The sequence below is a fragment of the Crocuta crocuta genome, unplaced genomic scaffold (assembly GCF_008692635.1).
Source record: "Crocuta crocuta isolate KB4526 unplaced genomic scaffold, BGI_CrCroc_1.0 scaffold61, whole genome shotgun sequence".
NCBI classification, from domain to species: domain Eukaryota; kingdom Metazoa; phylum Chordata; class Mammalia; order Carnivora; family Hyaenidae; genus Crocuta; species Crocuta crocuta.
The window spans coordinates 8,581,966-8,605,823 of NW_027528369.1; the positions used below are offsets into that span (position 1 = coordinate 8,581,966).

At 62.6% G+C, this 23,858-nt stretch overlaps 2 protein-coding genes across 3 annotated transcripts in view; one reads left to right on the top strand and one right to left on the bottom strand.

Annotated features, from left to right (window-relative positions):
• The window catches only part of COX4I1 (cytochrome c oxidase subunit 4I1), a 110,839-nt gene that overhangs the window by 34,824 nt on the left and 52,157 nt on the right, over positions 1 to 23,858 (top strand). The gene's annotated exons all lie outside the window — the stretch shown is intronic.
• CUNH16orf74 (chromosome unknown C16orf74 homolog) lies at positions 3,453 to 23,253 on the bottom strand. The gene is made up of 4 exons (XM_077754088.1): positions 23,201 to 23,253; positions 21,468 to 21,513; positions 6,171 to 6,311; positions 3,453 to 3,954 (listed from the first exon to the last, which is right to left on the bottom strand). Exons 2-4 carry the CDS (start codon positions 21,493 to 21,495, stop codon positions 3,896 to 3,898), a joined length of 228 nt encoding a protein of 75 aa, XP_077610214.1. The 5' UTR covers positions 21,496 to 21,513; positions 23,201 to 23,253; the 3' UTR covers positions 3,453 to 3,895.

Below are 23,858 nucleotides of genomic sequence, written 5' to 3' on the forward strand. Positions count from 1 at the left end.
CTGCAGTGGGGTGCCCGGCCCCCCAAGTGAGAGCTTGCACTGAGCAGGCCCCTCCACCTGGCCCCTCACTTGTAGGAAGAGAAAGCCTGGGGCTGGGCAGTGAGTCGCGTCCTGGGGTTTACTGCAGCTTCAGGCGCACATGCCACCAGGAAAGGTCCCGGTCCCCTTACTCAGCAGGTGGCTTCCCGAGGATCAGGTCTCCAGCTACAAGAGGCCAAAAGCCCAGGACTGGTGTGGACACCCTGGGTCCCATGAGAGCGAGGGACCTCCCTGGTGCTCCCCAGGGCCCCCCCCCCCCCGCCCGGCAGGCAGGCGGGAGCCGGTGCCCGGGGGCTGCGCAGCCCCTCCCGCCCAGGCTCCAGCTCACAGCCCACGGCCTGTTGCCATGGGCACTAAAAGCCTGGATGAAGCCATGATTAGCCACAGCAGGTTGCTGAGCGGGCTGGAGGCCTCCAAGCTGAGCCCAGGGAGGTGTGGGGGCTCCCTGCTGGCCCGGAGACTGAGCCGGCCTTCGGGGCTCATGCCCAACCCCCCCGAGGCCCCGGGTCACGAGCAGGCGCTGAGCATACACTTGTGTGCCCTGGCTCGCGCTGCGTGCTCCAGAGGCCGCCCACGCGCACACACCGGGGCAGTGGCTGGCCACAGCAGGAGACACGCGCAGCCGATGTGAACCCGGCCGCGGCCTGACAGAGCCCAGCCCCTCGCAGCCACTCAGCAGAGCCACAGCCACCCAGAGACCAGGGAGGGAGACACTGACGCTTGCTGTCCAAGCCACTGATTTGGGGAGCGTGTGTGTCTCCGTTTGTTTGTGCCGCTAGAAGAGAAAACCATAGATTGACGACTTACCGACAACGGAAACGTATCACTCACCGTTCTGGCGGTTGGGAAGTCCGAGACAAGGCACCAGCACGTGCGGGGTCTGGTGAGGGCCTGCTTCCTGGTTCACAGCTGGCCGTGTCCTCCCATGGGGGGACCTCTCTGAGGGTCTCTCCTATAAGGGTGTCTGTCAACCTAGTCACCTCCCAGAGGCCCCTCCATCTTATACTCTCACATTAGGGGCTAGGTCTCAACATATGAATTTGGGGGATGGGTACACATTCAACCCAGAGCAGGGGTTGTTTGTTACACAGCAATATCACAGCACAAAGAAAGCTGACTCATATACTATCTCTAAGCGTTTCCTCCAAGAGCATCTTAGGAGTTTAAAGGGCTCAGAGCTGTGCCAGGCACACAGCAGGCAGTGCGAGTGCTAAACCTTGGGGTGCCTGGGCAGCTCAGTCAGTTAAGTGGCCAAGTCGTGATTTTGCCTCAGGTCATGCTCTCACATCCGATGGGATCGAGCCCCATGGCGGGCTCCGCGCTGTCGGCGCAGAGCCTGCTTGGGATTCTTTATCTTGCTCTCCCTGGCTCTCTCCCGCTCACACACACACTCTGTCAAAATAAATAAAAAACATTAAAAAGTAAAAAATAAAAATCTTGAGCACCTGTTGTGAGTTCTGGGAACATGCTGATGTATGAGACTGTGTCACTGCCTTCTGGAACTTTATTAATTTTTTTAGATATTTATTTTTGAGAGAGAGCGAGCTCGAGCACAAGCAGGGGAGTGGCGGCACAGAGAGACGGAGAGAGAGAATCCCAAGCAGGCTCTGCACCGTCAGCGCACAGCCCGACGCGGGGCTCGATCTGACGAACCGTGGGACCGTGACCCGAGCCAAAATCAAGAGTTGGATGCTTAGCCACCTGAGCCACCGGGCGCCCCATGGGATTTTGTTTTCTAAGGGTCACATGTCAGGTGCTGGAGGGCTGGCTGTGGGCTCCACGAAAGAGGCTCCGACAGCCTGAGCTGCATCTCAGGGCACAGGAGGCCCCGTGGGCAGGAAGCAGGGCCAGCGAGGCCGTTCCTAGTACCCAAGGCAAAGTGAACACACGGGCCCTCGTTCAACAACGATTAAGAATTTCAAGGCCATGGGGCGCCCGGGGGGCTCAGTCGGTTGACTGTCCCTCTGACCAGCTCAGGTTGTGATCTCAAAGTTCGAGAGTTTGAGCCGCACTTCGGGCTCTGTGCTGACAGCTTGCCTGGGGTCCTCTCCTCCCCCCACCCTCTCTCTCAACAATAGTAAACATTAAAGGAAAAAAAACGGGACACCAGAGCCTTAAACCGAGTGCGGGCCCTCCCGAGGGGTCTCTGCGGAACTATGCAGGCTGCACACCCGCAGAGCAGGCCCACCGTACCCCGCAGAGCGCTCAGCCTTCCAGTGCGCCCGCGGTCCTCTGCAAGGTGCCAGGGGCCGGGCCAGAAGCGCCAGCTGGTTCCGGAGCAGCCCAGCCAGTGTTGAATGGGAGACAGAGGACACAGGCCCCCCCGCCACCCCCATGGGCAGGGATGGCGCTGAACGGGCTTCGACACTGCCTCCCCAGAGCCCCCCGGGGTGACTGGCTCCAGGATGCCCATGGAGGCTCCTTCCTTCCCGTCCCTGCCTCCCTTCTGCGCAGTAAGGAAGGAACCTCCCGGAGAGGTCTGGCCTTTGCCCTGGGCCCCTGGGAGGTGACCTCTAGGCTCCTGGAATGTCCTGCCCGATAAGAGTCTGTTTACCTGGAGCCTCGGGCCACGAGGAACAGGCTAACAGTTTGATTTACGGTAAGCCTGAGTCACTGTACCAGCCTGACATCCAGAGGGGCGGGAGACTGAGGTCAGCACGTGGGCGGCCAGCCATGTCTGTGTGGCTGCCCCCCCCCAGCGAAAACCACAGACACGGGGGCTCAGGGCGACCCGGGGGCTGGCAGGACGCGAGCGTGCGTCATCAGGGCTGCTGGGAGAGCAAGCCGCCGTCTGCAAGACCTTCCTGCGCTCCCTCCGGGCCCCACCCCTGCGGTCCCGGCCCCTTCGCGGATGGTAATCTGCATTCTTTCCCTGCAAGAAACCATAAACACGGCCCTGGTGGCTTTTCTGAGTTCCGGGAGGCCCTGTAGTGGATTACCGGGCCCGAGAGCGGTCTTGGGGTCCCCCCGGAACGGGACTTCCCACGCCCCTCCCTCCCTGCGCGCTCCCCGATCACCTTCCAAATAAATGAACTCTTTTCCCACAAAGCCTTGGCTCAGGCTCTGCTCCTTCGGGAACGCGGCTAACACAGCGGGCCAACCCGAAGCGAGAGGTGCCACCCGGCGTCGGGCAGGGCCACGCGCAGCTGTCACTATCAGAATATTCGGGGGGCGGGGGAGGGGGAGGACGGGGACACTTAACAATTTAATGCTCTTGAAAAAAAACCCCAGACCATTGCCTCCCGTCCTAGACACGCATTGTTACTAGGGTCCCACGGCTGGCGAGGACGGAGCTGGGCCTCGGGGCCACACTCAGGCTTGCGACGCGCAGCCCGGCCCCTCCGTGGGAAGGGGTTCTCGGGTACCTGCGTGTCTCCGCCTCCTCCGCCCAGCCCAAGCAGCAGGCCTCACTGTTCATTACAGAGGACCTTTATTTATAAAGCAAAAAGAAACCACAAGTCGCTTTTTGGGCTCTTCCGATATCTGTAAAACAACGTGTAAAAAACTCCTCGTCTGCAGGGAGTCCTGCGGCCGGCCGTGTGGCCCGGGGCGCAGGGAGGGCCAGCGGGTCCGGGAGGCCTCTCCCGGGCACCTCGATGGCCGTCACCAGGGCTCCGGGAGCAGTTAGAAGGCGTGGGCGTCAGGGGGCCGGTCCGCTCGGTGGGGCCCGAGAAACACCCGGTTCTGGACGCAGCCAGGGCTCGTCATTCCTTTGCTCAGCTTGCAACCCGTCGGGCGGCCGAATCCTTTGTTTTCCCGTCCGGGGTACTCGGCACATGTGTCCCAGGCAGCCGCGCCCCCAGGGACGTTGTGGCGTTGGGGCCCGTGAGGACGATCTCCGAGCGGTGCCCCCTCCTCAGGCTTCGGGGTCTATGTCTCCGTCCTCCGGGCACGACCCTGTCTCTTCCAACCAGACTAGGTAGGAGACAGAGAAGGGGTCAGCATCGGGATGGCCACCGCCCACCGCAGCCCCAGGGCCAGTGTCTCCGGGCTCCCCCCGCATAGAGGCGGTGGGGGTAAGGATGCTGACGGGGGGCCGTGGGGACACCGGGGCTCGTGGGCCTTCCCCACGCACCCTCCGCCCACGCCCGATGCAGAGCCGCCCGGGGCCCTGGCTGCCGTCCGTGGGGCTGGACCCCTGCGCCCCACCCTCGACTCGGCGTCTTTTAGGAGAGGACTTCCTGCCCAGGGCTGGGCGGAGGCCCACACCTCCACGCCCCTGTCCTAGAGACGGGAAGTCGAGGCCCAGAGAGGGGGAGACCTGCTTCAGGTCAGCCCGGGGAGGCCAAGTCCTCACCGCCTGCGGAGGCCCCGGGGTCTGATAATCACTCAGAGCCAGCAGCCCAGAGGGAGTGCTACCCAGGCCTGGTCTCCCCCAGCCCTAAAGGTCACTGGGGAGGGAATATCAACAACACGGCCACTGCGCAGGGCACAAAATCAGACCCCGAAGCCTGTCGTGAGTCCTCCTGAACCTCTGAGGCACCATTTTACAGATGGGGAAACTGAGGTTCAGGGAAGTAGAGCCCCTTGCTCAAAGTCAGAAGGTGACAGGTCACGGAGCAGGGATCTGAATTCAGGGTCTTCCGACCCCGAGGTCTGTGCCCTTGATCCCATGCCTCCGTTCTCTGCAAGGGGAGAAGCGGAGAGACGGGGTCTGAGCAGATGGGACAGGCGGGTACCCCATGCCATCTCTGTGCACCAATCCGACCCCGGAGATGCTTAAGCTTAGAGGGGCCTCTGCTGCGAGCTCAGGGCCTCTGACCTTGTAAAGTAACCCTAAGTCTCCCCACACTCACATTGGCTCTGGGGGCGGGGAAGGTGGTTGTGATCCCATTTTACAGATGAGGACATCAAGGCTGGCAGGGAAGAAAGCCTAATGGCAAAGGACCTAAGCCTCTGCTGCCTGCAGAGCTCTCTGACTGGACACTGGAGCAAGAGCGTGGCCCCTCTCCCACCTTGCTGTGTGTCCTTGGGTGAGTCCCTGCCCCTCTCTGGACCTCAGTTTCCCCATCTGTAAACTAGAGATAAGGGTGGTACTTACGATCTTCAGGGCTGGAAGGAGAAGTAAGCATTACGAGAAGCATTCAGCCTGGCGCCTGGCACTTGGGAAGGGGACACGGGAATGTGACCCAGCGTGAGTCATTACTGAGAATGGCCCAGCCCCCGTCCCTACATACGGCCCGACCCAGAGGGGGTCCGACGGCTTCCTCCAGATGACCTAACCCCGGTGGGCAAGCTGAGATCCTGGCACTTCTGGGAAAGTCTGTCCAAGCCCTCGCCCACCCCAGACCTCACCAGCCCCACATCAGCGTGACCCTGGGTCCCCCGCAGAAGCAGGGCAGGACTGATGTGACGGCGGGCTGGCTGAACGATGGCCTGGGGCGGCCCCAGATCTCACTGCTGGGTCTGAATCCCAACGCTGCCGCTTTCCGGCTACACGGCCAATGTCTCAACCTCTCTGAACCTCCCTCGGCCCATCCGTTAAACGGGGACGAAAACGGGACCTAACCCACAGTGACCCTGAGGGCTCAACCAGAACGTGTGCTTACTGCTGACGTCATCCTGATTTTTTGTTACTATCATTCGTGACGGCAGCCTCAGCACCTGGCACAGGCACGGCTCGATAAATCTCTTTGATGAGCAAACAAACAAGTTGTCCCACCGGCTCCAACAGGGTCCACAGAGGGCAGGTGGGGGCACCTCCGCGTCTGTGTCCTCGGCCCCCCGCCTCCCCCGCCGCGAGCTGCGTCTGGAAGGCCCGGAGGTGGGCCCGGCCCTGACGTGGCGTCTGCCCAAGGCTGGCCTGTCCAGCTGCAGTGCCGTGGCCAGCAAGACAGCGCGCCCGTCCCCAGCTGGCGGGCGAGGCACGGCCATCCATCACCTTGCCGGGCTCGCCCAGCCCCATCCATCACTGCCCGGGCTGCCGGCAGGGCCGTCTAGCTAATCACTTGATTCGCCGCATCTTGCTGAGGCTGGTGTGCGCGAGGGGCCCGCGGTGGTGCGGACACAGACCCAAGCATCAATTTTTAACGAACCCGGGGCAGGTGGGGACGGGCCCCAAAGCAGGCGCCGGTGAGCTGTCCCCAGCCAGGCCCCGCCCACAGCCGGGCAGCGGCCCAGGGCGGCCTCACCTGTCTGCCTCGAGTCCCGTGGCAGCATCATGCCTGTGGGGGTCGGCGGGGTGATGATGATGTTGGGCACGTCCAGGTGCTTGTCGCTCAGGACGGGCGCCTCGTCGTGGCTGCCGCTGCCGCTGCTGCACATTTTAAAGCCTGAGGGAGCAGAGGCCGCGGGACACACACGTACGCACACGACAGGGAGACAAGCATCAGTGTCCGCTGGGAGCTTCCCGCCCTCCCCCCACAGCGAGGAGGGGGGCGTCGCCCTCGCTTCACGCAGGGCACGTCAACGACCCGTCCACACTTGCGTCATCCCAGGAGGGCACTGTTTTGCCTGCTTGGTTCACTAACGGGGCTCCAGATCAGTGGCTGGTCCCCGGAGCCCCGGAACATGGCTCTAAGGGATGCGCACAGCGCGGCCCGGACTGGAACCTGCCCGATGGGCGCGCGGAGCCCCTCATGCGGCCACCCCTCCCCCACACCCCCTTCTGGAAGGGCGTCGGGTGGCAGATGGGCTTCCGTTCTCCCTTACGCATTTGACTGGGTTCCCCAGTGGAACCGTCTTGAGCCTGGAACGTTCTCTGTGCAAAGGCTTTTTGATTAGGAATTTGGGGTCTTTAACCGTCACGGGGCCAATCAGGTTTTCTGTTTCTTCCGGTGTCAGTTCAGCCGCTGGGCTTTCCCGGGAGGAATCTGCCTGTTTCTTCTCCGGTTGGTGGATTTCCTGCCCCGTGGCTGCTACAGGCGGGCCGGCCACGCCCTGTTACAGACTCTGGAAGCGGCCACAACGTCCACGCCACACCCTTGCTGCATCCTTCCCACCCGCGTCACGGGAACCAGCCCTGCCAGAAACCAGAGCCCCCGCCCCGCTCCCTCCCTGCCCTCCCCTCCCTTCACCCACTCCATCACCAGCCCGGGTGCCAGCGTCCCTCGGTGGCTCTGCCGTCCTTCTCTCTCCCTCCTCACGCCCCTAACTAGCCTCTCTGCCAGAAACCGCCAACCTGATCACACCGCACACCTGCGGAGTTCACACCTCTTTACAACTAGCCACAGGCAGCAGTTTTCAAAGCATGTTCCCTGGAACACTGGCCCCCGAGGGTTCCACGGTCAAATGAGTTTGGGAACAGCACACATTTGACTGTTGACTGGACCCCACCTAATCTTTCTTTCTCTTGGGGATTCTTGTGCCTGTTAGAGAATTAAAGGCTCTGAGAAGTCCCGCAGTAGGGAAGCAGCTCCTGAAGTGAGCTTCACCCCTGGCTTCCTGAATTTAAGTAACCTTGGGGTCTGTGTGTGGAGGAGTTCCTGTTGACAGCTCACAGAGCCGTGGGCTATGAAATACATTTTGGGAGATGTTGGTCATGAATCAGAGCCAAGCCCTCAGCCCAGCTTTCAGCCTTCACAGTCTGGCCCGAGCCACCTGCCCACACTCCGGTGCTGCTCACAGCTCCCCAAACCCTGGGCTCCTGACCCCTTTGGGCCTCGGCCTGTGCTGCCGTCTCTGCCTGGAACGTGCTTTCTTCCGGTACCAGGGCAACGGGCTCCTACCTACCCTCCGAAGCCCCGCACAATGGGCTCTTCTTTGGGGAGGATGTCCCAGCAAATGCACCCCCTCCCTCCTTTGTCCGTCTACACTGATTCACTCCTCAATCTTCTTCCCGCACTGATCAGTCTGCATTGAAATATTAGTTCTCAACTCTGTCTCCCTTTACCGAGCGCGTCTGAAAGGCAGCCAGTGTCCCACTCTCTGTGCGTCCTTGGGGCCCAGCACACGTGGAGTGCTTTCAATTGTAAACGCGAAACCACCGCAGGCAGGCACCACCGAGCGGGGCGAGCTGGGCCTCAAAATCCTCGCCTCCAGGCTCCCCTGCTTTGTGTTTCTCCCCAAACAGCCCCCGCCTGGGATGACACTGGCTCGGGCACATGGGTCCCGGCCCGCAGCAGGAGCTGAGGAAATGGGGTCCCCGAGCCCGTGGGGTGAGGGACGGGGGCCTCCTTTCCACCAGGAAAGCGAGTCCTCCAGCCCCGTCAAGCCCTTGGATGACACCGCGGCCCTGGCTGGCAGCTCACGCGTCCCCCACAAGGGACCCGGAGCCAGACGCTCCCAGCGAGGTCAGTCCCGAATTCCCAAGCCACAGACGCTGCGAGGTCACGCTTCAGCCGCTGAGTTTAAGAGCAATGGTGACACAGGATTGGAAACGGATACAGTCCGCGCAGCCTGCCCCGAGCAGAGACGGGAGAGGCAGCAGGTGCACAGTGGGGACCGCCAAACCCGGTGTGTGGTGGGAAAGCCACAAGGGGCATCTCAGGGCGACCTCTGGCCACCCAAGGGGTGTTCCCCTGATGGGCAGCTCACGCCTGGGCTGTCAGGGACAGTCTCTTCCAAATCCACAAAAGCAGGAAGGTCGGATGACCGGAAGCGATGGCATCAGGCGGGACTCTCGGCCGTCCTGGGCCGGGCCCGGGCTCTGTGCTCAGAGGAGCTGCCCGCGGCCGGCATGGCGGCGGGTGCCCTGGCCCTGCTCCCTGGGCAAATCACATCTGCTCTCCGGCCTCTGTTCTCGGCTTCCGGGAGGCGATCTCGAAGCCCCCTGGATGCCAGGCCTGGAGGGAGAGCCTTCATTTGCCCGGGGGCCCTGGGCACACGGGGTGGTCCGGCCACATGGGCTTTGGGTGATGCCCAAAGGGGCTGGGACAGGGCTCCCATGGGGGGCAACCAACCGCGTAATGGAGTTCGGTGTCCTCCCGTCCTCGGGCTGTGCGACAAAGCCCGCAGACCGCGCGACTCCAACAGCAGAACTTTGCTCTCCCCGGTCTGGGCGCCGGAAGTCCGAGACCCAGGTGCCGCCGGCAGGGCTGGGTCCTTGAGAGCCCGCGAGGGAGACCGCGTCCCAGGCCCCTTCCCCGCCGCTCAGGGTGTGCGGGGACCTTTGGTGTTCTTTGACTTGTAGACACGTCACCCAATTTCTGCCTTCCTCCTCCCACGGCTTCTCCCTGCCCCCGTCTGTGTCCAAATCTCCCTTTCCGTCAGCACACGAGCTGTGCTGGATTATGATCCATAATTACCCATACTGGATCCTCACCTACCCCAGTAGGGCTTCTTCCTGACTGATTACATCTGCCACGACCCTGTCACGTTCTAGGGTACTGGGGGCACGACTCCCATATGTGAATCTGCGGGGGACGCAGTTCGGCCGGAAACACCCACGAGAACCTCTGAACACCAAGGCTCGGGCGATCCTCGCTGGCCGGCCCGCTCCATGTGTCACACGTGTGTGCCAAGAAGGTAACGCCTCCGCGACTCAGTGGGGAGAGACAATGAGAACTCCGTCCGGAACTTTCCTGGACTCCACCCTACGCACGGCCTCACTTGGCCGATTGGCATCTGTGTCCCTTCCCCGTAATAAGTCATAACCACGAGTCCAAGACCTTTCTGTGAGTTCTGTCCTTCGGGGGAATGACCAAACTCCTGCACCTACAGCTGGTGTCGGAAGTGAGTGTGTCCCGTAGACTGTGTTCCCTCTCACTTCCTGTTTTTGCTGACGTAGCAGGGTGGTCGGACCCAGCTCCGAGGGGGGAGGGGGGCTTCCGCCCTCACTCACACCAAACTCACGCCTGCAGCGGCCGAGGCCCCAGCCCCTCCCCATCTGCAGGGAGAGCTCATGTCTCCCCAGCACACGATGAGTCCCTCGGGAGCGCCCACCGAGGCGGCCGCCAACCTGATCCAAAGCCGTGGATTTCGAGGCTCCTTGAAAGCAGTACAAGCCGGAATATGAAACAAAAGGAAGGCGCGTGGAGGAAGCCCTCCTGTCCTCACCGGTCACAGGTGACACTCGCGGATCAGGCAAGATGCCGAGCGCCTGCTCCCCTAGGCGGTGCCAAGTCTAACCAGCCCCATTTCACAGACGCGGAGACTGAGGACCAGAGAGAGGGGAAGAACTTGCACTCGGTTGAACAGCTGGCCTGAGGCGGAGCCAAGACCCGAACCCAGAGCCACTCTGTCTGACAGCAAAGCCGGTGCTTCTTGCGATTCCAGGCAGTGAGGCTGGCAAACTTTCTGCACGGGGCCAGGCACTAAACGCTTTTTGCTCCAGGGGCTACGCAGTCTGTGTTGCAACCGCTCACCCTTGGCATCCTCAGGGGAGGGTTGCCGCTGTCTGTATGCGCACGAGTGGGCATGGCTGTGTTTCAATAAAACTTTATTTACAATAACAGGAAGCGCGCTGGGTGCGGCCCTACGCCACCCAGAAGTCAGGGAGCCTGGATCTGGACCGCGTCTCCTGTCCCAAGAGGCAGTAACAGAACCTCAAAAGCCCGAGGCTGGTTAACGCCAAAAACAAGAAGAAAACCCAGACGCTGGCTTCGGCGGTGCCTGCCTCGAGGGGTGCTGGGCTTGAGGAAACCAACGAATTCACCGAAAGCACTTGCCCGGAGCTGGGGGCCTGGAGGGTGCTCGTTCCCGCCCGCTTCCTCTATAATCATCCATAAAGAGCATCTCACAGGGTGCCAGCAACGAAAGGAGGCTCTGATTATTGTCATCTGTAACAGGAGGGAGCCTCCCTGCTCGGTCTTCAAGGCCCCTTCCTCTGCGAATATTCCCAAGTTCTAAAATAAAATGCTAATGGAGAAGAGCTGCAGCCTCCCAGGGCCCCTACATTTGCATTTTAACGGGTTCTGGGAGCTTGGCGACAAAGCCAAGGTCACTCAGCGGGCCCTGGGGAGACGCTGCGGGCAGGGAGGAGGGAGGGGAGGGGGGCAGAGGGTGGGGAGAGGGAGGGCGGGCCCCCAGCACCTCTCACCACCCCTCCCCACGCCCCGGGGCTGCCCAGTCCCCAGCTGAGGCTGCTAAGCAAGAGGGAAAAAGCTCTCAGGAGATAAAGCCTACTTTGGGGATTAAAAACAAATGCCAACCAGTGCCCCAGACAAGGAGCTCATTTGTGCTAAAGCCAGAATTGTTACTCGTTAATTACGTGCCCGCCTCAGGCCATTAAAAGCCCATTTCCTGAAAGGGGTGGGTTTGGCTGGGATTTCAGGGGGCCAGGCCCCAAGGAGGCAGGGGACGGGGAGTGGATTCCAGCACCCCAGAAACACTGAAAGATCTCGGGGTGCCTGTGCAGGAAGCTCAGAGGGGGGTGTGGTCCCTTGACCTTGACCCGGCTCCTGCTCTGGGCCACACGCTGTTCTTGACCCTGGAGATGAAGCAGGCCAGGCAGCCAAACCCCGGCCTCCGGAGCGGGGGAAACGGGGGCTGCTGTGCTCCAGGGCCGGACAGACGTCCCGCAACCTGGTTCTACAACCCCCAGCTCCAGGGGAGTGGTCTCCCATCTTGACCTTCCACGGAAAATCAACTGGAAAGTTTGAAAAGTGCCGAAGCAGGACCCCACCCCCAGAGAGCCTCAACTCACTGCTCTACTCGGGCCACCAGGGGTTTTTAAAAGCGCCCAGGTGAGTCCAACAGCCACGGCCGGGGGTCCCCAAGCTAGGGTGACCGCGGGGACAACAGTGACACCACTCTGAGCCTAGTTCCCGGCCGTAAAAGTACGGTTAGTATCAGTCTTGCGGGAATGAGATGCTGGTGTGGGGGGCGTGCCCGCCCAGTGTTGGAGGACTGGCCGCGGGTGAGCCGGCTGGCGGGGCCTGGGGGTCAGCGGGGTCGAGGGCCCCGCAGCTTCCTCACACCACCCTCGGGGCGCACACGACGACCCTGGCCGCTCCCCAGGCAAGGAAGCCAAGGCCCAAGGAAAGAAGGTGCCAGAGGACACGCACAGGCTGCGCGGCCCCAGGCCTGAGCTCCCACCCTGCCCCCTCTGACATCGGCCACCACTTCCCAGCCCTCCCTGCTCAGGGCGCCCCAGTTTCCGGGGCGGCACCTGCCGCTCTGCAGCTCTCAGGGCCCCCAGGCACCTGCCGCAGGCATCATGGCTCACGGGCGCCCTCTGCTGCTTCTTTTGAAATCTGCACCCGGGCCGGCACCAGCTTGGGGACCCATGTGTCCCCGAGGCCAGAACGCGCACCTGGGCTTCAGTGCACCTGGCGATGACCCCGCCTCTTTGGGCCTTGCGTCCTCACCTCCAGGGGCTGCTGAGGGGATTGAGACCCACAGGGCTGGATCGTTCAGCATACAGGGTTACCAACAGCGCGAGAGTCTAACCTTAGCACTTAGGGGTTCAGCCAATATTAAGCACCTACTGGGTGCCAGCCAGAGGGGTGGGGGTGGCTCTGACACAACATTCCTGGTTCCAAGTGGACACCCGGAGGCGCGTCTTCCGTACCGGACGGGGACGGCCGCGCCCTGCCTACTGGCTGTGACCCCGCCTGGCTTGGCCCCGGGCCCTCTCACCTGACGCTCCCCCCGCTGCAGCGCAGAGCGGGCCCCGGGGGAGGTGCTAGGTGCGCAGGCGCTCAGCGGGCACCCACTGGGTGCCGGGGACACAGCCGGGCACAGAACTGTCTTAGCACGTGCTTCTCTGCTCCTTCCTCCACCTCCAGGCCCCAGTGCAGACGGGAGGCCCTGAAGATTTCAGGGTCGGAGGGGGAAAAAAAAAGAGAGAGGGCTCACTGTTTCCAGCCACTGTCGGGAGGGCTCGCACTGCTGCAGCCGGGTCCTCCCAAGGAGGCGACGGCGTGAGAAGCCCATCTTCCAGATGCGCACACTGAGGTGCAGAGGAGTCAGGGACCCTGGCCAGGGCCATGCGGGAACCGACAGGGACCCTGCCTTCCCCGGGGCCAGGACGCAGGTCGGATAAACACTTTCTGGAGCCAGGGTGGGTGTTAAGAAGCAGATGACAGGAAGGTGCCCCAGGACAGCGTTAGATGGTGGGAGTCGGAACGGGATTCCTGGGGGGCCGCTCGAAGAGTGGCAGGAGAGAGGCAGGGAAGGCGAGGGCACTCGGGTCAGCCCCGGCACGCACAAAGGCCCTGGGGCAGGAACAGGGTGCGCTGGGGCCAGCACCGGCTCCTGACCGGATGTCGGATCCAGTGTCGGTCTTTCGAAAAACAAGCCGACAAATGCCTCCAAGCGTTCCAGATGCACTTAATCTTTTTTTTTTTTTTTCATTCCAATTAAGCGGAAAGCCTTGCACTGTTATGGACGAGGCCAGGGCAGTGAGGGCGGTTTTACCTTTTCCAGGCAGCCTGGGCCCCGTGGAGACAGCGGTGGATGTTTTAAATCTCTTTTTAATTAAGGAAAAAGCCCCAGCTTGCGTCAGGGATGAGCTGCAGGAGCCGGGGAGGAGGAGCCAGAGAGAGGGCAGGGCGGGCAGGTGGGGTGAACGTGCTCCCTGCCCTGCACCCCCCCCACCCCCCATGCCAGGGCGGGCTCCGGTGGGCTCCCAGCCCTGAGTCCTGGCGCCCGCCTCTCCGGATGACCCCCTGGGTCTCGGCCGGGTGGAAGCGGGGGTGACGGTGCAGCGAGCGAGAACCAAAGTCAAAGCTCCTGGAAAAGCTGCACTTGGTGCGCGCAGCTCAGGGCTCCTGGGTCCGCCCCGCTGACGCTGGGGGAGCCCATGGGGGGGGCGCCCCGTGCATAGCAGGGTGCCAGCCCCTAGGGGCCGTAGCACCCTGCAGCTGTGACAACCTAAAATATCCGCCCGTGCTCCCTGGGGCTGGAGCTGGCAAGTCAAATGCAAATATTTGAGCAGAACTCTGCTCATAGCAGAGTTTTTCCTCGTTCACCTGGACTTCAAACGTAACAGGGGAGCCTGCTCTCTCCCCTGAAAGGTGGCAACTCCCCATGACGGGGGGTCGGGGGGGCGCCAAACCCCCCACAGGCCAGAACTCGAGACCGATGCGCACAAGAGCTCGGCCGCCGCCCACAGCACACGCCCGTGCTTCCAGGGGCGGCACCGTGCGGGCTGCAAAGTGCTGGGTGGGGTGACCCAGGACACGCACGGATGACAGGCAGGAAACTCTGCCCCAGGGCGTCCCGTGTGCTCCTCTGGCGGCACCTGGGGGGGGGGCGCGGGCAGGCCAGCTCTCACTTCACGGACACTGAGGCCTCCGCCTTGGGGCCCAGGACACACGGTGACTTCGGCGGCCCGGGCAGCTCCAGGCTGTTGGCTCAACACGGGAGGGGGCAGGACGGGGTCTCGGCGGGTCAGGATCAGACTCTGGAGAAACCGTCGGTGGCGTGAGGGGACGGGGGCGGCCCTGCTTCCTGACACGGACGCGGGCCGGTGACTCCCTTACAGCCACGTGCTTCCCGCAGAGAAGGGACACGTAAAGTGCGCCCGGCCCCACTGTGCCCCCGTGAGGCAGAAGAAGACAGAAAAGGCCGTCGTCATATTTTAGCTCAGTCGTTCCCCACGCGGCGGCCGTAGGGCCTCGGGGGAGGCCTCGAGCTCGCGCGGCAAAACTCGCAAAATGACCCGGGCACGCGCCCTCCTCCCACCGGCGGGTCTGACACCGCCGCTCGCGTTGGAAAAAGAAAAGGAATACTCCCAAGGACATGTGTGCACATGCCGACGTAGAATATTCTGGAAGGAGACCCCAGGAAGCAGTGACCGTGGCTGGCTCCAAGCCGGTGGCTAGGAGGGAGGCCAGGGCAGACCTGCTCTCTAGTACATATCCTTTTTAAAAAATTTTTTTAAGTTTATTTATTTATTTATTGAGAGAGAGGGAGAGACAGAAAGAGAAAGCACAAACGCAGGAGGGGCAGAGACAGAAGAATCCCAAGAAGGCTCCGCGCTGTCAGCACAGAGCCCAGCTCTGGGCAACTCTGAGCCAAAACCAAGAATCAGCTGCTTAACCAACTGAGCCACCCAGGTGCCCCTTTATTACGTACTTTTTGGTACATTTTACACTCTGTACCACGGAGGTATTTTATATGTTCAGAAAATAAAGTAATAAAAAAGAGAAATAAAACACTTTCTGAGGAGGCGCTACGCAGACAGACAGGCTCAGGAGGCAGGAAGGAGAAAGGTTGGCCGCCTGCTACAGGAGAGGTTTGATCAAGGTGAGGCCACGGGGAGACTCCTGGACAGGCAGGAGCGGGGACAGGGATGCTCCCTATCAGGACAGTGGCCCCGTGGGTGGTCACCGGACCCGAGGAAGCCGAGAGCAACCCCAGAGTCCTGGGGTGGGGACACGGGGTGCAGCCGGCGCCCCTCCCAGGCCAGCGCCATCGGCAGCTGGAGTCCAGCCCGTCAGGGCCGGGTCTCGGCCGACCCCCAGTTCTTCGTGGCTTCTTCACGTGGAGGGAGCCGTGGTTACCGCTTTGTGTGTCTCCTTCCAGAACATTCTCTGTCTACACGTACAAATATTCTTTTCCTTTTTCCAGCCGAGTGGAGGCGTTAGACCCGCCGTTCTGCCCCTCGTTCCTGTCACTGAACCGTGTGCGGTTCTCCAGGTGGTCAGAGCGGCCAGTTCCGTCTCACACCTTCGTGGTCCTCCTGCGCGGCCGCCCTTCTGAGCCACACGTGGGAGGCCCACGGCCAGGACGCCAGCGCGGGCTGCCAGGAGCGGAGGCGGGCTGTGGGGGTGGCTAGGAATTCCAGGGCAGGTGTCCCCAGGGCCTGTCCCCCAGGACCCGGCGCGCCCCCAGCCGCCCGGAGTGCTGCCTGCTGATGGCCCCCGGGGCCTGGCTCTGTAGGGCTGGGAGGGACCGAGGGGGGGCGGGGGGGCGGGGGGGGGATGGAGGCGCTCAGGGCCAGGCACACCCACACTCCCCTCATCTGGGCCCCAAGGTCGTGCCCCTCCCGGCACAGCCCTTACCACGTGCAGCAGAGGGCAGGGAAAAGGCCTGTCCCCCTCGGTCGAGGACGGGTGTGTGGGGCCATCTCGTGATGGCCAGAGCCCTGGAGCTGCCCCCAAGCCGGTGGGACCGTGGAGGCCGGGCCGGTGCTCGCCCTGGGCCCGCCGCTTCCACGCCCACCTTCGGGATTGGTCCTCGGGGCGCCCCAGGCAGGTCGACCTGACCGGGACCCCCTCGGCCACCCCTCCCTTCCTCCCCCAGACCGCACACGCTGGTGCCTAAGCAGAGAGGGGGGATGGCTCCTGGCCGTGAGGCTGGAGGCTGCGGGCTCTCCCGCGGGGCGGGGCCAAACTCAGTGCCACCTACTTCAGCATTTAAGACGGTCTCTGATTATCCGCCCCTCCTCTGAGTGGGTGGGGGTCTCCCTGCCCTCTGGGTCTGCACCTCCCGGGTTTGCAGCCAAGCTAACCTGGTCGCCTTGGGCAGTGAGGCCCCAGCCCAGGTTCCGTCTGAAAAGCCAGGGCGGCGCCCCGGATGGCGGTTCCCAGCCTTGGCTGCATGGAAGCTTCACAAACACCCTGGGGCCAGGACCCGCCCACAGAGTCTGAGCCCTCCGGGAAGGGCCAGGGCTGCAGCCTTTGGAGAGCCGTCCAGGCGACTGCCAAGTGCCATGGGGGGGTGGGGTTCGCCCCTGGTCCGCATCGATTCCGGTGCGTTTCTGGGCACCACCGTGGCCTCGCCTTCTGCTGGGCCCCCACCCCCGCCACACTCCCTTCCCCACTGCTCCTCAGCTTGCCCCACGTGTTCCTGCCCCAGGGCCTTTGCGCCTGCTGCTCCCTCTGCACGGAACGCTGTGCGCTGCCTCCGACTGGCTGGGTCTGATGTTGGTGCTGCAAGGGCCCTCGGCTGCCCTGTGCCCACTTCACCTCCCTTTACCGCCGTTGCTGCAAAACCGACCTGTCTGGGTCTCACGCTCACACACTCCTTTCGGCCTCTCCTACATGCAGGCAGGGACGCTGAGCTCTTCGCCGCCCTTCCCTGGGGCCCGGTGCAGTGCCTGGCACGGAACAGAGGCTCAACCACACATAGAAGGCTGGTCTGGAACCCAGCGCTGGTCTGGGCTCTGTCCCCCATGGGCAGGGGGGGCAGGGGTAGGCAGCGAGGTTAGGGTCCCCCCGGATCCCCATGGACGGGACGCTGCAGCCCACTGTACAGGCAGAAACACTAAAGCCCAGTAAACAAAGACATTGACCTTGGCCACCTTCTGCCTCGATGTGAGCCCCACAATGTCACTTTCCTTTCAAAGATATAAAGCCCCCCACTCGTTCTGAAAATTGCTCGAAATGTAGCGGCCGAATGGATGCCATGATCCCTCCCTCTGCCTGNTTTCCCTCCCCTCCCCCCCAGACCAGCTCTCACAGGCTTGCTGGCTGCCAGGGGCCGGGCTGCTGGTCTCCGTCCCAGCACGGGCTGTCAGCACACGGCCGGGGTTCCGGAACGTTCAACTCTCCCTCTCTCTCCCGGCTGCACGGCTGCCTTGCTCTCGGCTAAGCCCTGTGTCGGGCCCTGGGTCGGCACACAGTGGGGATGCCATCCATGTTCGTGCAATGAGCAGCCCCTGGACGGGCCCCGCCGGCAGCATCGGACGGCTGGCACCCCGGGTCTGCCCTGACGGGCGTGGAGTGCGGCCCCCGTCTTCGCTGGGACCCGCAGAGAGTCACGGGCCTCCTGATACCAATCAGAAAAAGGGGCTTCGGGACTGCCACCCCATGCCTGGGTCACCGGCCGCGTGCAGGAGAGGCTCTGAGGCCCCCTGCAAGGGAACTGGGGAAAATGCCCTGGGCAGTGGGGGGGGGAGGGCGTGCCCGTGTCCCCTGTCCCCACCATCACCGTCGTCACCTGCTCAGCAGAGGACATTAAAACCCCACCAGGGGGCCGTCCTCCCAAACAGCCGGCCAGTCCTCCTCCAGACGGTCAAGGTCACAAGGACAGGAGCTTCTGAGAAACCCTCACGAGCAGAGGGGACAGAGGAGACGTGACAAGTCACTGACAGTGGGACCGTGGGCCGCTGGGCCAGCAGAGGCGCGTGAGGGGCAACGGAGGAAAACCCAAAGCACGGGCTTCACTTCCAATAACCCACTGGAACGGATCTGCTGACCCCGGGGAAGGGGCCAGTGTGTTATTTCTACGTGAAACTGTAGACTTGAAACGGCACTTTCTGGAAGTCTAAAACTGTTCTAAAAAAACAGTCCTTAAAACACATGACCAAGCCACCAACGCTGGACACAGTCTCCGTCTCCCGGTCCCCTTCCCTCCAGCCCCACCTGGCCCCAGGCAGCCCCAGGACAGTCGGCTGGGACCGCCCGGGAGCCTGTCTCCTTGGTGACGTTGTGGCTGGGGCTCCGGGGAGCCCCAGAGAGCATACCAGCCCCCGAGGCGGCCCCCACAGGAAAGCCCACACCTCCGATGTGACTTCCCTGCACCTATAGCCACCATCAGAGCAGGAAGGTGCAAAGGGCCTGGGGCAGACAGGAAACCCTGTCGGCTGGGCTCTATCGTCAGTGCCAACCTATCTAAGATAACTCTCAAAACCTGGCCCAGGAGATGGCCTCACTCATCATCCCATTTCACAGATGGGGAAGCTGAGGCTTTGCTATGTGAGGGGACGTGCACAAAGTTGTGGTTAGTCAAGGGCACGCTTGAGATCTCAACTCCAATCTCTCGAACCCCAGAGTCGCGTCACCAGTGTTTCCCAAACTTGAGCAGGCACCGGAATCCCCCAGAAGGTTTGTTACCCCCTTCTCCGCCCTCGAGTTTCTGACTCAGTCGTCTGAGAGGGTCCCACGCATCTGGCCAGTTCCCAGGTGATGCTGAGGTCGCAGGTCTGGGGACCCACTGAGAGCCACACAGCCCTCAGGCTATCTCCCGGGCAGTGCCGCCCCGCGCTCGCTCCAGGCTCGTCACCCCTCCCGGCCACCTGCTGAGCCCGGCCACCTGGCCCGGGGCCCGTACCTCGGTCTCCCCATCTGTGAAGTCACCTACACTGTCCAGCTGTAGGAGGATGAAATCGGCAAATCAAGGGAGCCCATTCCAGGAGCCGCGCCCGACCCTGCAGGAGCGGGCAGGGGGGAGGCGCTCCTTGGACGGTGGGGCCCTCGGCACAGCTGCTCCGGCCGGGCCCTCGGCAGCAAGCCCCACTCCCCGGGGGACCGGAAACAAGGACGTGCTCCTCTCCCCACGCTGCACCCCACCAGCTCCCACCTCGGGCTGGGTCTCGGCCGCCAGACGGGAGAAGCACGTTCCTGCCCCGCCCGTGAAGTGGCTCACAGTGGGATCAAGGTGTCCCCCCAAATCCACGTCCACCCAGAACGCGGCCTTGTTTGGAAATAAGGTCTTTGCAGAGGTGATTAGCTAAGAGCCTTGTAATGAGATCGTCCTGGATTTAAGGCTGGCTCAAAGTGCAAAGACAGCTGGCTCTGTCAGAGGGACATAGAGACAGGGAGGAGGCCGCGTGGGGACAGAGGCGGGCAGGGAGGACCTTCCCCTGGAGCCCCCGAGGCCCCGGGATNGCTCACGCTCTCTCTCTCTCTCCTAGAAAAAAAAAAAAAAAATTAAAAAAAAAAAAAAGGACTTCTGATCAAGTCTTAAATCGCAGGTTTACGACAATAAACTTGTTACGGCAGCTCCAAGAAACAGAGCCGCTGTCTTCTAAGGAGCCTGTGCAGCCTCCGTGAGCACATGGGGATGGCGTTTCCGCCGCGGTGACTACGTCAGAGGCGCACTGGAAACGTTTCCCTCCGGGGAAGCCGTACCAGCGGGGGTCGGAGCAAGGCCTCTGGAACCAGCGATCCTGGGCTCAAATCCCGCAGGGTCCTGGCTGTGTGGCCTCCGGCAAAGTGCACCCCCTCTCTGTGCCTCAGCCTCTTCACCTGAAGCTGGGAATCCCAGGAGCTCCAGAGAGGTCGTCATGGAGACAAGGGAGCGGACTGCATAGCGGGCACAGAACGGGCCTCGCCCAGGCTACGGCCCCAGGAGGAGTTCGGCACCGACCTAATTATGGGACTGGGTCATTCTGATTTCTGGAATTGATAATTTTAGGGGCAGCATGGGGGCCGGTCGGTTAAGCGTCTGACTTCCGCTCAGGTCAGGATCTCACGGTTGGTGGGTTCGAGCCCCGTGTAGGACTCTGCACTGACAGCTCAGAGCCTGCGTGGGATTCTCTCTCTCTCCGCCCTCCCTGACTTGCGCTTCCTCCCTCTCTCAAAATAGTAATTTAAAAAACTCAGACATCAAAGATGTTCAAAATGGCACTGTTTCCAAACACAGCAAGTTGGAAACGCACCAAGACCAACTGCTGGCGGAAGGCGACCTGGGCATCGGGGCTTGGAAGNAGGCACACCCCCTCCCCCTCCGGGGCCTTGGTTTACTTGTCGGGGATGTGGGGGGCCAGCAGCCCCAAGCAGGGGCAGCCCTGTGGCCGTGGGGGGCTGACCGCTACCTAGCACCTCCTGGGACAGCACCCCGGTCACCCGAGGACCGATACTGTGCCAGCCACACACGCCAGGTGCCCGGGGTGGGCACTTTCACAGACGGACGGAGGGGCTGCGAGAGGGCGGGGGGGGGGGTGCGGGGAGTGTGTCCAACGGCCGGGCGGAGTTCCGGTTTGGAAAGCGGAGGTTTGCAGACGGACGGTGGGGACGCGGCGCACTGTTCGCTTACACGCGGTTAAGAGCGCAAATTTAACGTTACGCACATTTTGCCACAATTCAAGCCCCAAACGCTAAGCTTGTCCCCGAATGCCTCGCCTGTGCCCGGCGCCGGGGGTCCTGCCCTCCGAGGGCGGGGTCTGCTGGGGGCAGATGCGGCCCCACCCCCGCCTCAGACGGGCGGGGCCTACGCCCGAAGCTGGCCAATCCGAGGCGCTCCTGAGCTCACCCATCCTGGCCCTGGGACCTTTCCGAAGCCCTGACTTCAGCCCTGACTTCGGCGGCGAGCGGATGGGGCCAGGGGCACCCCCGAAACATCCAAGAGGTGGGTCAGCCCTGCTGGGCATGCCACACATGGGCGAGGACGGCCGTCAGAACGACCCCTGGGGTTTCAGGCCGGGGGGCATTTGTCCCACCATAACGGGCTTCAAGGGGGGAGGTCTCTGGGTGGGTGCAGGTGGCCCTGGGCTCATCCAGACGCGGCACAGAAGGGTCTAGGGCACAGACAGACGTCGAGGCCCGTGCCAATACCTACAGCATGCCACAGTGATGCCGAGTCCTTCTAGAACCTTCCCCCGCCCCCCGCAGACAGGTGCCCTATGTTGGTGACACCAGGCCTGCAGTGGGGAGAGCAAGCAGGCCGTGTGTGTCCGACTCTTCCTCCCCTTGCTCTCCGCGGTTGGGATTAATCCCCCCGAGGGAGGAGCCAAGGGCACCGTGGTGGCATCCCAGGTCCCTCACCTGCCCCTGAGAGGGAAGGCCTGAAGGAGCGCTCAGAGCCAGAGCAGGCATTTATAAGGCACCTGCTGTGTACAGATGCTGCCTTGACTGGTGGCCTGCTCTCTCCTGCCTCATCCCTTCACCGCCCCCCCCCACCCCCGGAAGAGGTGGTGGGGGAGCCGCCCCCCTTACCTTTCAGGCAGGACAGCTTAAGTCCCATGGCGGTGCCTCTGCAGGCCTGTGGGGAGAGAAGGGGGTTGTTTGGTGCCACGTGTGGCCAAGCGTGCCCCCCCCTCCAGCCCGGCCAGGCGAGGCCCCACGGCTGCACAACAGGAAGTAAAGGGAGAGAAACCGCCAGTAACTAGTGAGGTCAGGGTGCGCACTGGCTGCATCTGGGCTGCGTTTGCTCACAGATGAGCTGGTGCTGGCGGAAAAACTCTCAGGTGCCTCGGAGCTAAATATACCAGAGGTCCTGGAGCATGGGGTGCAGCTGAGGTGAGGGTGTGGCCGGGGCCCACGTTCGGAGCCAACGCCCACTGGCCTTTCCATTAAGGGGCTGCAGGCGGCTCTGGGCCCACCGCGATGGGCTCACCTTCTGTTACGCTGCGGCCCCTCTTTAAAAATGACATGCTCTCAAGGGGCGCCTGGGTGGCTTAGTCGGTTAAGCGTCCGACTTTCGCTCAGGTCATGACCTCGCGGTTCGTGGGTTCGAGCCCCGCGTCGGGCTCTGTGCTGACTGCCAGCTCAGAGCCTGGAGCCTGTTTCAGTCTGTGACTCCCTCTCTCTCTGACCCTCCCCTGCTCACGCTGTCTCTCTCTCTCTCTCTCCTAGAAATAAATTAATTTAAAAAAAAATGACATGCTCTGGAGATCTGACAGATGAGGGGCACCCAGACCTTGGTTGCTGGGAGTTCAGTGTCCCAACCAGTGTCCTCACGATCTGTCACAGTATGACGTGCCCTTAGCGAGCTGAGTGGTTGATGAATGAAACAGGTGGCATCTGACCGTGCACACCTGACACTCTCCGCCACAACCCCGGGAGGCGTTACTACTGTCCCCATTTACAGACGTGGCAGTCAAGGCTCAGAGCGCTAGTATCCCCCGCCCAAGGCCAGCCAGCTTATGAGGAGAGAGGAGCTGGGGTTCCAACCCCGGGGCTCCCCCCTCCTGCCCCCCGGGGCCTGTGAGCCTCTGCAGGCCCTTCCGGGGAAGGGGAGGCTCCTGTTGTCACCTCTGAGGGTGCTTGTGTCTGAGAGGTTGCTGGAGGGAGGGGGGCGTCCTTTCACAGGGAGCCGCCTGTGTGCCAGGCTGGGGGCGGGAGAGGGACGGAGGGTGCCGGGAGAGGAGCCCCTCTGATCTCCAGCGCAGGGGTGTGACCAAGGCCCGGCCTGCGCTCTGACACCCATCATCTCCTGGCCCTGCCCAGAGGCTGGCATCGATGCCTAGGAAATGCTGGGGTCCCCCAGGCGCTCGGGACGAGAGCTGTGCTTATGGACCAGCAGCCTCGGCCCCCCTGGGAGCTTATCAGCCAAGCTGCGTCTGGGGCCCGCCCAGCCGAATCGGCATTTTAACAAGGCCCCCTGGGAGTCATGTGCCTGTTAAGGTCGGAGGAGCTCGCTCCGGGCCAGAAGTTGTGGGGCCTGAGCGCGGAGCAGCAGCTTCAGGTCCAGGAGACACACAGGGTCAGGAGATGGGGGGGCGGGGGGGGTTCTGAGTTCATCCAGGCTGCGTCTGTGGGACAGGCAGGAAGCAGGCGGCCTGGAGACGTCTGCTGGGGGACGGTCTGGGGGGACTGGGACGCGAGTGGGAGGGAGGGACGCCAGTGGAGCGCCTTCGCCGTGGCAGCGGGCCCTGGAGCCGCGTGCCCTCCTGGCCGGGCCAGGGCCTGGCTCAGCCAGGTGACCACGGGCGGGTCCCTCAACCAACCTGGACTTCACTTTCCTCATCTGTGAAATGGGGGTGATGTTCTTGGAGGTGTTGCTGAGCCGCATGGAAGACGGAGTTACCAGGAGGGCGCCTGGCTCCACGCCCAAGAAGTGTCAGCTGCTGTGATTTATGACTGTCCCAGAGAGCGGAAAGGGCCGTACTCTCCCCCCGAGGGTGGCCCTGGCCCCGTGGCCAGGTGAGAAATGCAAAATTCCGATGCCCGGGTGCCACCCCAGAGATTCAGGGATAATTGCCCTGCGGTGCGGGCCTGGCACTGGGGTGTTTAAAAGCTCCCCAGGGGCTTCTAGTCGCAGGATGGGGTGCCAAGGAAAGGGTGTCCTTCCTCAGGGAGGGGAGGGGCCGGGCTGGGGGAAGAGAGAGGCAGCGAGGACAATGGGGGTCGTTTCTGGAGCGTTCTCTGCGTGCCCAGCACCCACCAGGGCTCCTGGCCTGAGATTCCCCGTCAGTTAACGCTCACAAGAGGCCTTCGAGGCCGGGACCATCCCCGTCTCGCAGAGCCGGAAACACGGGCACAGAGAGGTTCATTTGCACAAGGGCTTATGGGTAGCACGTGGTGGGGTCAGGGTTCAAACTCGGCACTCTGGGCCCTAGAGCCACATTTCCAACCACAGAATGGGGGTGGGGAGGTGGTGGTCTA